The sequence below is a fragment of the Schistocerca piceifrons genome, chromosome 11, assembly GCF_021461385.2.
Source record: "Schistocerca piceifrons isolate TAMUIC-IGC-003096 chromosome 11, iqSchPice1.1, whole genome shotgun sequence".
Taxonomy (NCBI): Eukaryota; Metazoa; Arthropoda; class Insecta; order Orthoptera; family Acrididae; genus Schistocerca; species Schistocerca piceifrons.
In genome coordinates this window covers 17,410,439-17,424,034 of record NC_060148.1, presented here as the reverse complement: position 1 = coordinate 17,424,034, position 13,596 = coordinate 17,410,439, and the positions used below count along the sequence as shown (strand labels likewise).

At 37.0% G+C, this 13,596-nt stretch overlaps 1 protein-coding gene across 1 annotated transcript; it reads right to left on the bottom strand.

Annotated features, from left to right (window-relative positions):
- Positions 1-2,492: 2,492 nt before the first annotated feature.
- Positions 2,493-3,763, bottom strand: LOC124720226 (zinc finger protein 415-like). The gene is made up of 2 exons (XM_047245547.1): positions 3,145-3,763; positions 2,493-2,524 (listed from the first exon to the last, which is right to left on the bottom strand). Exons 1-2 carry the CDS (start codon positions 3,761-3,763, stop codon positions 2,493-2,495), a joined length of 651 nt encoding a protein of 216 aa, XP_047101503.1.
- Between the last annotated feature and the right edge of the window lie 9,833 nt (positions 3,764-13,596).

The following is a 13,596-nucleotide window of genomic DNA, read 5'->3' as shown; positions in this document are numbered from 1 at the left end:
TCAGCTCTGTCTTAAGAGAAAATCACTATTGCTAGCAGACCTAGTACTTATTTGATGTCTAATAACTTGAATAATAGCACTATATTTCTCGAAAATCTGTTGATCAGAGTATCGTGAAATATATGCTACAAAAACAAACTTACCTGACAGAACGACTACAGTGGGATATTGGTGTACCCTTAATCATTCTTTAAACTCAATGTCTACATCTCAAAACTCTCACATGTTGTGAACATTAACCAAAGACATGCAGCAACTTAGATATGTGACTTTATAGCACTATCTTTGTAAAACAACATTTTTTACAAGATGGAGCTACAAATGAACACATCTGTGTAGTTACATGTTTTGGTTGCAGTGCAGGACATGTGAGAGTTACATGATTGAAATAAATAACCGATTACGCTACCCCATTATCACTATGTAGTGCCGGACAAATACTTAATTAATTAATTTATTAACTAGCTAAGTTAAACAGTCAGTTACTTCATTAATGTAAATTGCAGAAAAATTTTAATATCAGTAACAAAATTTACATACAAAATGCAAATTAGTATCATGCTTTGGCAAATTATTACTAGAATTTTATATTTTAGTGATAAGTGGTTATTTTTACCTTCAAAAGCAACCTGTGTTAACTTCCACCAAAACACAGATCTGTCAAGGAATTCCAAATGAAAAATCTGAAATTCTGGAAAGGACACCTTTTAAGATTGTACTATGTTCATTTATGTTTTGATATTGGACTTCAGCCGACAAAAATGTTAATAAAACAATCTTTTGACTGAACCTTGATTGTGCTGCCTTTATAAAGAGTCACCTCAGAAGTGCCAGTTATCATTGAGCTAACTTTCAAACCCAAATATCAGCTATTATCATCTGCTAAATGATTTTTTCTTGAACTTCTAGACTGGAAACATGTTAGCTTCTGCTGCAATGCTGATGTAGTGTTCTCATCAAATACATAACTATGAAACTGACAGCATTTGTTAAGATTGGTAACTTAAGATTCAATTGGCAAGCAATTCTGACACATTGAACCTGTGTTCCTCCTGCGGACAATTATGCCATCAAGTCCAAGACAAGCGTTTTTGATGATCTGAAGCTGCCACACTCTGCACTAAGTGTGTAAACAGCTGTATTTCACCAGAAAAACGTCAAAAAATGATCAAGACCACCACATGATGATGGTGACAGTTAGTTGTTTATAATGACATTTGTTCAAACCTTACTATCTAAATACTTCACTGCAATTATTAATGGTAATTGCATTTTGAAAAATTAATACTGTCAACAAGTTAGTCCATTTGGTCATTTAAAATACTTACTTCAAACTTCTACTGAGAGTGACTTAAGATCTGTTGAGTAACACAATATTTCATTTGTGTTGATGAGATTGTTAGAGTTTTCAGACAAATTCAAGCTTTATTATGAAAAGTACTATTAAAGCTTTGTGAATAGGGGCTATGCTCTTACTTGAGTAAGAGCTCATACTTGCTTTTTCATCAAGATTTTACAGAGAAAACAACATATATTTCTGTTATTAATGAAGTAGAGCGTCCACGAACAGCATTAGTATTGTAAGGCACTGATGCAAAAATGTGTGAACAAACAACACAGAATAGTGAAACAGAATTACAGTAAAATGCTTACACAGTACAAAATTTGGGCATTTGCACTACCAACCATAAACAAAACTTTTTATCAAATTTTATATGAATGAAAGACCAGATATATGAAGTAGTTCCACATTTATTAGATATATAACAACCATTATAATACTGAAGAAGGATCCACATCCAGCCAGAGTCGTCAATGCATGTTTGTGTGGTGGCACTTGATCACAGCGGTTAGGCAGTTTGAATACTGTTGGTGGTACATATTGTCACTCATGGTATTTGGCTGGCAATGGGAGATGTGGTGGTGATGTTAAGTTCCTGATTACCATACTTTACACCTATATTCTAGTTTTGATATCAAACCTCTGTGCAGAGAATAGTGAGGTGAGGGCTCGACATTATTGATGATCTGTGTCAGATGGGGATGTTAAGCTTGGCTCCCACTTGGTGAAATGTGCAAGAAGTATGCTATGTGCTAGCACTGGGTTTCAGTCTCACTTTTTCACACCACCACCTCCAACACACACACACACACACACACACACACACACACACACACACACACCTCCAACAGCTTTTGGAAATGTCAAAGTTCAGAAAGGCATACATCATATTTTGAAATGTTCTGTCTCTTCTGCTCTATAAACAATGATGAATGACCCTTCAGAAGACTAGCACACATACACGATTCTCCCCAAGCATCACATATGCACAATGTTCTTGTAAAATGGATTATTGTATAACACTTGAGAGCAACAACAAGAGAAAATTTGTTGCCAAAGTACCACATTAGTGCAGTACTTGATATAGTTCATTTCTCCTTGCCTCTTGTAGATAACATGGCTAGAGATTTCACACAGACACATTACTGCACTACCTTTTCAGTGAGTAATACACAATGGCACCTGAGAACATACGAACGTAATGAATTAACCAGAGATATTTCACTTGTGGGGTGATTTTCTAGCATGCATTAAAGCGTGTTTCTTGAAGATACCCAAGTCGGTAAAAGATCTGCCACACACATCACATCTCTGAAGCCTCTTCCCAGTGTGTATTAATACGTGAGACTTGAGAGCACCCAACTGAATAAAAGATTTGTTACAAATATGACATTTGTGTGGTCTCTCTCCTGTATGTATTAGTATATGATCTTTGAGAGAATATGACAGGGTAAACGATTTTCCACAGACATCACATTTGTGAGGTCTCTCTCCAGAGTGGATTAATTTGTGTTTCCTGAGCGTACTCGTCTCGGTAAAAGATTTACTACAAATATTACATTTGTGTGGTCTCATCCCAGTGTGTATTAATTTATGTGACCTGAGATTACCCGACTGGGCAAATAATTTGCCACAGATGTCACACTTATGTTTTCTCTTCCCAGTATGTATTAATAAGTGCGTTCTTAGAGTACCAAACCAAGTAAAACATTTGCCGCAAAAATCACATTTATGTGGTCTCTTGCCAGCATGTATTAGTAAATGGTTCTCCAATATACTCAATCGAGTAAAGGATTTCTCACATATCTGACATTTATGCGCTCTTTTTTTGCCAGTGTGTGTTAATGCATGTTTCTTGAGGGAACCCAACCGACTGAAAGATTTCCCACAAATATCACATTTATGTGGTCGATCAGTAGTGTGTGTTACTGAATGACTCTTGAGACCACCCCACTGAGTAAAAGATTTGCCACATACATTACATTCATGTGGTTTCTCACCAGTGTGTATTCGAAAATGGATCTTTAAAGTACGAAACATTTTAAACGTTTTGCCACACACTTTACATTTGTGGGGTCTCTTTCCGGTGTGGGTTAATAAATGGTCCTTGAGCGTACCCAACTGCGTAAATGATTTGTCACAAATACTACATTTGTGTGGTCGCTCACCAGTGTGTATTCGAGTGTGGAGCTTCAAGTTACGTAACTGAGCAAAAGATTTACCACAAACATTACATCTATCGGGTGCGTCTCTACTAAGCAAAACAGAGTCCACACTGACATTACAAGTTGTAGATACAGTTCCATCGTCATCACATCCACCTGATTTGATAGTATGTGCATTACCTATGTGATTTACAGACATTTTTGAAGGTTTCCAAGTCTCTTTGGATGAAGACTGCTTCTCCTTAAATTGACCCATGATAGAAACTTCTTTATCACTTTCAAAGAAGATATCGTTTTCACAGTGATCATCACAATCAAATACTTCACTATTGCCAGCATATAAAACTTGATCAGCCTCACTTATTTTCAAATGTTTGTTCAATCTATCATTACTGGAAAAAACCTCACCACACGACTTACAAATGTATATCGGTGACTGCACACAATCAATGTGGATGAAAACGTGCATTGTGAGTCTGTATTTTGAAGGAAAGCTGCGTAGACAGACACTACAGCAAAATTTTTTTGAGACCTCCTTTTCCCTTGAATAACAATTTAATTGAGCACCAATTGACCTATCTTCTTCCACAGCTATTCCTTCTGAACTAGAACCATACGTGGTTAAGCGTCTTGATTTCTCTTCAATCTTTAGCTCATTATGGACCATTCCTTGATAAACAGTTTCTTGAAATGATGTGCAACAGCTCTCATCAATATTTTGAGTCAACCTGAGAATGAAGATAAATGTTTTAAAATATTGATTTATAACACACAGAGGAATAACATTTCAGTATTCAGCAAATATAGGACTCTAAGCCATATGTGACAAGTATATGCAAGAGAAATTACATATTCAGTAAGTGTTAGTGATATGGAATGATGATGACATTGTACTAGAAATGTAAAATTTTTCTGAAGTAAAACCATTTTATAAGGAAAATAACCAGACAAATTTCTATACTAACCAACCTGATTTCTTGCTGACTTCATTTGAAACCTTTCTTGTGCACACTACAAATAGTTGTGTGAGAATTTTTTAAAGCACTGTTGTGCAAGCTACTTGTTCACAGCAATTAATTAAATAAAAAAGTGTATATCAGTTACGTGTTAAATTATTCGAAAAAAATTGGAGGTTTAAATGATCTTGATATTGATTCAATTAACAGAAAAATTAGATCTCAAAAGAAAAATTTGTGGGTGTGTTATCTCAACCTTTTCAAATTACCAAAGGTGTCAGGTGAGGTGATGGTTTATCTTCACTTCCTTTCAAATGTGTCACGGAAAAAGCTGTAAGAAGGTGCAATGAAAATGTGAAACAATATAAAATGTTGCCACATGTGCTAGTGAGAAAGAACAAAGTGGTTGTAATAAATTGCCTAGCATTTGTGGATGCTTTTGCCACACTTTATGAAGCCCTGACAGATAAAGCAGTGCAAGTCAGTCACATAGAAGGTAGCCAACACAACATGTTGACTATCTGCAGATAAGAGAAAAAAAATACTTGAAAAATATAAAAAGTACTCCAAAATATTTAACAATTCATAGTGGAGAAATTAAACTATAACAAAATTAAAATATTTGGAGGAGTCAATTCCAAGAAAAGTTCAGAAAAATCTGCTTTACAGGACACTATGCACAATATTGAAAAATTGTATTGTATCACTAAAAATACCTGCAACAAAAAGGACTTGCCTAAAACATCTTAAAAGCCTGAAACACAGTACCAAGACCTAAAGAATGCCTGTCTGCTATCGAATACCTAGTACTCAATTTTTAAACTTGATAAACTAGAAATGCAAGAAAGCAGGATTATACAGAAAATATGAAGTCGTCAGAAAAAAAGGGAAAATTTTTGAATGTCCTAATTTATCAGGACATGGAAAACATATCAGAAACAATAATGACAAGCAGATTGCTATTTTTTCTACATATTTACGGAATGAATGGAATTGTATCACCAAGCACATCTTAGGGAAAAGAAATTAACAAAGGATTGAAGAGGCTAAATAGGACTTAGAGGAATACAGTAAGAGAAGTAGTACTATTGTAAAAACATGCCCTTTTTAAAACCGCAAGAAATCCAAAGCAGGAGGGAAAATAAAACTGGCACATTTATGCTCTGAAGATCGAAAAAATCGTATTGTAACAATAATGGAATATGGGACGAAAAACAAATAACAACAAAGGGTTGCCAATTGAAATTGGAATGTTATTGCTAGAAGGGCTTAATGCAAAAAGAAGAATTTGCATAATATTATTTTCTTACTTTTTACATGTTTTTACACATTTAAGACCTGATTAGTACACAATAGTTTATTCGCATGACACACAACAGATGAAGGGTACCACTGGTAACCAATAATTTTATCATAATAATAATGTTACACCTTGCACGTGCCTTTTTCTTTATTTTGGAACACACATTCAGTTTCGGTAAAAATTAGTACAACTGTCAAAGACAAATTTACTTCACTAAGTAAAACAAGGTAAAACAATACTGCAAGTTTCAGCACTGCCGACTAGCTGGAACAGTTGTCTAACAAGTGAAAAATGGCTGTAGATGAATGGGAGACGATATCAGATTAATAAATGTAAAAAAAAAAAAAAACACATACACAAATTTGCAGACTTATAAATGAATATGAATGACAGTGCATTTACCTACAGCTATTTTGGTTTTTGAGATACGTATGTGTTTTGTTCCTTTTATTCTCTGTAACTGCTGTAGAGCTCTTCTTTTGTTTGTGTCACTGAACATGTGTTACCTTGTATACATAAGAATTTAACATATTTTCCGTGCCGCCATGACTGATTCTCTTGTATTATATGTTGTTATTGTGGATTTTTTTAAATCGATTTGTATGTTGTTATTGTGGGCTTTTTAGGGATTTGTATGTTGTTATTGTGGGTTTTTAAGACTCATGGTCTGTTTTGTTTTGTAGTTGTGATTTAATTTCAGTAGCCAGTCTCTGTACAGTGAGTACATCTTTGTCAATGTTGCTACATATTTGGATGTGACCTTGAAGACGAAAGTGTGGTTATTATTTTGTTTTGGTATGGTGATGCACAGAAAGTTGAACTCACTGTGAATGTCTGCTTCCCCACTCTCTCAGTATCACTACCTCTTACAACCCCTCCCCCCCGCCCCCCGCCAACATTCACACTACACGCCCCCCCCTCTCTCTCTCTCTCTCTCTCTCTCTCTCTCTCTCTCTCTCTCTCTCTCTCTCTCTCTCTCACACACACACACACACACACACACACACACACACACACACACACACACACACACAATCATTTACAATAAAGAAAAGATATAGCCGACTCTTTAACCCATTAACTGTCATGACCCCCATTTCGGAATATGTCTTTGTAATGGAAATTTTGTATTGGTGATTATGTTGGCAGCAACTGTTACTATTTTGCATTGTTGTCAAGCTGGTCCTTTGATTGTTAGTCAGCTGCTATTAAATGAGTGAACTGTGCAGGATTATTTGAGTGAAGAAGTATAGTTTTTCAAAGTTACACAAGTTGAACATTTTTAAAAGAGCATAACGTATATTACTATCAAATAACTTCCACATCAGTCTACTGGCATGTTTTCTAATGGTTTCTGGAGATGTTTATCGATTTTGTATTTTGAAGTTTTATGTAGATTTCCCATGAGAGATCTCTGTATTTCCATCACCATTTGGGGCTCATGACAGGCACTTCCGGAAACAATACTTAGGCTCCACAGGCACAATGGGTCACTATAAAATACTTTCTATAAGGGAAACTGATGACACTGTAAATGGCTCCAAATTCTAGGCAGCTTCTGATGAGGGTGAAATGAATTTAAAAAACTGATGTCAGTGAGCTCCCTCCAGATCACGTAGAGCACATGTTTGACTGTGATTGTACATATAAAAATATATAGGACACTTCTCTTCCAGCTGATGTGCCAGGTATCTGGATGATGATACTAATGAAGAAAGGGAGGACAAGTAACTTTCAGGCAACTGCAAGAAGAGAATTAAAGGTAGTACCACATCTAATTGAACAACAGCAGATGCAACTTACATTAAAACATGCTCTGATCTAGCAGAAACTGAACAGTGCAAATGACACTTGGGAGAGGCGCTAAAAATAAAGTTTACAGTTGACCACTTAGAAGAATGTTTTGGTGGACAAGTATGGACTTGATTGTCTATGAAAGTGTCTAATATACAATGAGAATAATCACAGCATTGGGCCATTGAATACATAAATACGTTCTTAGGTATAGGATTCTTCAATGCATGCCATGTTGTCTCAGAACAATGATATTGGAGTGAAAATGAGGACTTTGATATGAAGTGTGTATGACAGTATATGAGGTGCTACAGATGTCTGGACATCAAGCTCTACCTCTACTTCAATGACAAACATCTGGAAAGAATCCCAGCGGATGAAAGGCATAAACATTTCAAAATTTGGCACTTGATGGACTTACTGAATAAGAATTTCATGAAACTTAAAGTTTGTTCTGGCAGCCTGAGAATTATGAGAAAGTGGTTCAATATTACAGACACCACTATCTAAAACAATTCATTCATGGGGAAACAGTGAGAGTCAATCAATAGCAGGACACCTACTGTTCCCATCATCTATTGCCTCAAGGATGAAAATATTACACTGCTCCAATTCAGAACAATGGTGTGAACGGCATAAAACACTTCTGGTCCAAAAAAATGTAGGTTTTCATCATACCCAAAGACATCCCCTTCATGTGTTCCAGTTGAACTCTGGACTTCTAGAACTGGTCGTGACTGAATGCATGGCATTGGGGATAGAACGAAAATGTGGAATTTGCAAGTAAAATGCAAGGTAGCAATGCTCTGTTTGCAGTGTGGGACTCCATACTGAATGCTTTGCTGGAGCAAGAAATAAAAGAAAAAGTAAAATCAGAGTTTCATGCATCATGATCCCCAATTGGCACTAAAACATAGGGTTTATTTCAAGGGTTTTTACTTTACACTCCTTTTCCCAGTTTATATGACAATAAGGCAACCCAGAAATAAATGTACATTGATTGAACCGATTTGGCAGTTTCTGGGTAAATAAAAAATTTCCCCCTTTTGTGGGGGTTTGTTTACTTAGCAGTGCACATCATCCACATGCCTCTAATAACTAGTCAGTTTTGAAGAACTTAATCTAAATTCCTTGTCCAATTTATATTCTATGGGATTAATCAAAACATTTGCAGTTAGTCACCATATTAGTTAATAGCATTCACCGTTTGGTAAAGTTACACACTGTGCCACTGAGCCATACATAACAAATTGTTCTTTAAGAAATCGTAATGTCTTATATCTGAAACCCCAGACACTAAGTTAATGCAGACTGCTGTATCCCCATAACTGCTGTATTTTGGGTACCCATCAGGTACAATAAATGTAAATACATTCCTTATACAGCTGCTTTCAGGTAGACCAGGATATGCAGAGTATATGCCTAGTGAACTCATGTTAAAGGTGACTCAAAAGACCTCGTGCTTTCACAATCCCAAAAGACCTCATACTTTCACAATCTGCGTTTGCAGGTGCTGACTCAAGAGTCCTCTACACACAACGAGTAAGAGTAACACAGTCACAATTACATGTACAGTGCAACACAGTATTACTGACATCGGGAAAGTCAATATATTCCAGCAGTCAGGGAGAAGCAATACCTTTTGAACCTAGGTAGCGAATCAGTAAAGAGTGTCTTGGATTTTATAGTACAGGTAAGCAACATGCTGAACAAACGTTTCTGTAACTTTGCTTGCATATAGTAAGGGTCATATCACAGTAATGTATAATTCTTCCCTGGTCTCAGAGAAGAAAAAGCAATATTGCTTTCTCACATAAAGCACAAAGATCTCTAGTCAGTCAGCTTTGTAGGGGTATATACTTCAAACCTTTCCCAGACGGATCAGACCTACCCTTATGTATCTTTGATCCAATGAATTCGAATTGCTGCTGGAGAAGTCTTACTGTACTGGAAGATTGCTGCTTATTGCTTGTCATTTCCTTTGGTACATACATCAGTCAGTTCCATCTGAGCCTTCTCAAAGAGAGAATCCTGGGTGTGCACACAGTATGTGATCAGTAATAAAAAGACATTAAGCAGCGGAACTGAACTTATTTAGACAGTAGAGAATGATTTTAAAAAACAGAGCCATTAGGAATTCAGCAGCAATGCCAAACTCGATTTAAAAAGTTTTTGTGCATGAATGTGATTGAACAGTGAGTAAGATTAGTCTTGTAGGGATAATCCTGCTTGTCATTAGAGTACAATAAACTAAGTGTTTTAAAATCGATGTGAACTTCACTTAACCTGGCCATATTAATGATAGTATTTTGGTGGGAGTTTTTATTAAGATTATGGGAATTGTACATTGAGTATGTGTCAGCAGGTAGAACAACTTTCTCAAACGGAATGTGTACCTTGGGAGTATGAATTCATTCTATCGAGCTAGTGTTAATTTTCCCATGTATGAAGTGTGCTAGCACTTTGTTTTTGCATTTGACCTTGTTTCGTTAATACGTTTGTTTCGTTTGTGTCTGTAATTTTCTTATCTCAACTTAGTTTACATTACATGTGCATTCAGAAAAGTGGGAAAAAAAGTCTGATCTTCCTGAATGTTGTTAACTGTACGCTAGATGAATGCCAACACCGTTTTACGTTTTGGCATTTTGATTAACTTTTGCTCTTCGATAAGAATATGATAAATAATTAAAAAAATAAAAAAAATTTTCGACAGTGTGCTTCTCATCTATGTTTGTTCCTTTCTACTAATTTGTACAATCGCTTTCTGGCCTAAATAACTGTACTATGTGGTTGACAAAATCTTTGTCAATATATCCGTTTCACATAAATATTTTAGTATTATATTTTACCTCAGTTTGTATGTCATACCACTTTCTTCTTCTTCTCATTCTTATTTTAGCTGCATATTTTCGCATGGAGGGCGGGTTTGCTTTGCAGCGCCCCCTTATGGTTTCTCGTTATCATAGTCAATTCTCGATGTATCACTTAATGTTTGACCTCTGCTCAAGACAGTATTACTACTCAGGGCACATACTGGTTGAAAGGTAAATTTTTATGTTCATTTTAAATGGTTTAAAGCGTATATATACGTTTAATTGGTTTACGTTGCTTTATGTACATTTATTCATTTGGTCACTGATATTAATTATTTTTACTCTTGTACTTGTAGCACCGATGATAGCTGTTAATCAGTTGAAATCGATTTGCAAAAGTGAATAAATGAAACATGATTTTGCGACTGGTTGCTGCATATTTGGCAATTTTATGGTTTACGGTCGCTGCACAACTTGGGAACCACATGGAGCCCACCATTCAATAGTACAACAGGTCGAGCTGGCAGTATGTAGCAAACTATGCAGTGAAGTAAGCTCTCAAGGAATGGTGTGACAACAGTAGTAGCTAAAAGTGGTCCCCAAGTGCAATTTACACACAGTTGTGAGAATTCAATACAGTCCACTTAAAAGGAAATTGTATCCAGTGGTGAAGCTTATAACTGGTGTACATGTTTGGAGAATGAACATTTAAAGCATGCTTAGTTCGAGAACAAGCACTGATACAAGAGCAAGTACAACAAAGGTTGAATGGGACATAAAGTGAGTTCTCAGAAAAAGAACTGGAAAGAAATCAATATCTCAACGCCCGATGAAAAAAATATAGTTGCTAGGTAGTACAAAGACTGTCACACAAAGTACACAGCCACCTAAAAGGAATGATAACGGATTTGTATAGTTAGAATGTGAGGAAAGACTGCTGGAAATGTACAGAGAAAACTTCAGTAGAGTGGGACCACAGCCAGAAATATGCGTGGAACCATAAAGAAGGAATGAAGTATGAGGAAGGAGAGGCTGAGGACATAGCAGTTACAGCTTCACATACCACAAAGAACAAGCAATAGGCAGACAGGACAAAGGACATGGCCCATGATAAAACAGATATGGGAGGGCGATCAAAAAGTTAGTGATTGAGGGCATTGCTGCAGCGTATATATGAGCAGTGACACATAGGTAACAGATTAGTGTGGCCTTTGTCTCTTTCCGATGTGCGTGGTAAATATGTAAATGTGAACCATGGCAAAGTTTTTACCAAATGTATCCAAACAGGACCAACAAGCTCTCGTCGTTTTCTTGGCTGCTAAAGGACAAACAATGGTTGCCATCAACTGGAGAATGAAGAATGTGTATCAGGCAGCATTTCTGTCGAAAAACACTGTTGGAAAATTGTAAGCCAAGTTCTGTGCTGGTCAGGGTTCGACACGAAGATGCTGGCCAATTTGAGAGGCCAGCCTCATCCATTACAGACAACAAGAGGGAAGTTGTTGATGCTGTTAGGGTGGATCAGCACATAACGATTCATGCACTAGCACAGCATCTTACCACCAACTTTAGTACTGACTAACAAATTTTCTGGCATGAGTTAGATCATCATAAGGTTTGCAGCCAGTGGATATCATGGGCACTGGATGTCAAACAACCAGCAAACTGAATGGCTGTTTGCTTGATGTGCCTGATGCATTCCAATGTTGATGGTAACACGCATCTTCAGCACATCGTTGCATGGGATGAAAGCCGGTACTACAATGGGAACTGGAGTCAAAAGCATCAAGGATGCAGTGGTGTCACCCACCGTCCCCTTGTACCAAGAAGTTCATGAGTCAGCTGTCTGCTGGAAAGGTTATGCTCGCCCCTGTTCTCTGAATACCTGGACACATTGCTCATTGATTTCAAGGAACCTGGTTTTTCCATCATTAGGGAAAGGTACTGCACAATGCTGGAAAATGATGCCATACAATTAAGGCGAAATGTCCAGGAAAACTGTGACAAGAGGTGCTGCAGCTTCTTCATGATAATGCAAAGGCAGAAGTTGCGCCAACTAAAGGGGAGACACTCAAGCACCTGCCCTATAATCCTGACTTCTTTTCATGTGATTATCAAACTTCTGGTCCCTTAAAAAAGGCCTCGAAGTGTCAATGATACCTGTCAGATAAGGTTGTGCAGCAGGCAGTTATGGACTAGTTCTTGCAACAAAACACAGTGTACTACCCAATGGATACCTTCATCTGGTGTATCGGCAGGATGTTGGCTCAATGCTCATGGCAATTCTGCTCAATTGGAAGACGAATTCTGGACTGTAGGTTTTCGAACAGAAACCATTTGATCGTCCCTTATATGTTAAAAAGATGGACAAATTAAGTGATGAACACAAAGATCTGAAAGAGGAAATATTGTATTGAATGACAAGGCACTAATATTACCTACTGTGTGTTAAAAAATATGGAGGCGGAAAACAAGGTCACTGATTCAGAAAGCCACTTATGTGTGATTGCAAGTAACGTCTACAATGAATTACTGAAGTTGGAAGTTAACATGCTGCATCTGCTGGTTAACGGATTGAAAACAAAAAGGCACTGTGGGTGAACATGAAAAAAAATTAACTGCCAAGTACTGATGGATATTGAGTTAGGAGAGGAAGTGTATCACATGGATGCCACAGTCAAGCATAATTTACTAGAGGAACTCATTGTAGAGTTTGGTTGGTTGACCATGCACAACAGTGAAATAATTTATGGAGGGGGGGGGGGGGTGAAATAATGTTCTATGAAGAAGAGGAAGAGAAAAGGCTGAAACTTTTTGAGGGAATGACAGGAGACAAGATACCATGTTTATCACAAATATCTCATGAACATGAAGCAGAAGACGAAATTTTGGTGGATGTTAAACAAGGCAGGGTAACCCTGATTAGCGAGGAAGAGAAAGATGAACTGTCATAGCAAGAAAAAAGTGAAAAATTTATGGGACTGCAGCTTTAGAATGTGAAAAGGCTGAAGAGCAGACCAAATCGGTGGCAAAATACAGAAGAAACCAGGAGGAATGAAGGGCTCACCATACATGACAGAGATAAAACCTCATGAACCGTATCAAAAATATCAAATACTTCAGGCAAGGAAAAGACCCGTAGAAAGGAATTACTGAAAATGCTTGCATCAGGCATAATAGAAAGAGCTCATAGTCAATATACCAGCCGTTGGTTGTCGTGACG

Coding starts and splice junctions, on each gene's coding strand:
- LOC124720226 (XM_047245547.1), bottom strand. CDS start 3,763: ATGGGTCAATTTAAGGAGAAGCAGTCTTCATCCAAAGAGACTTGGAAA. Junction 2,525..3,144: donor AGCGCATAAATGTCAGATAT/GTGAGAAATCCT, acceptor GTATGTTCTCAG/GTGCCATTGTGTATTACTCA.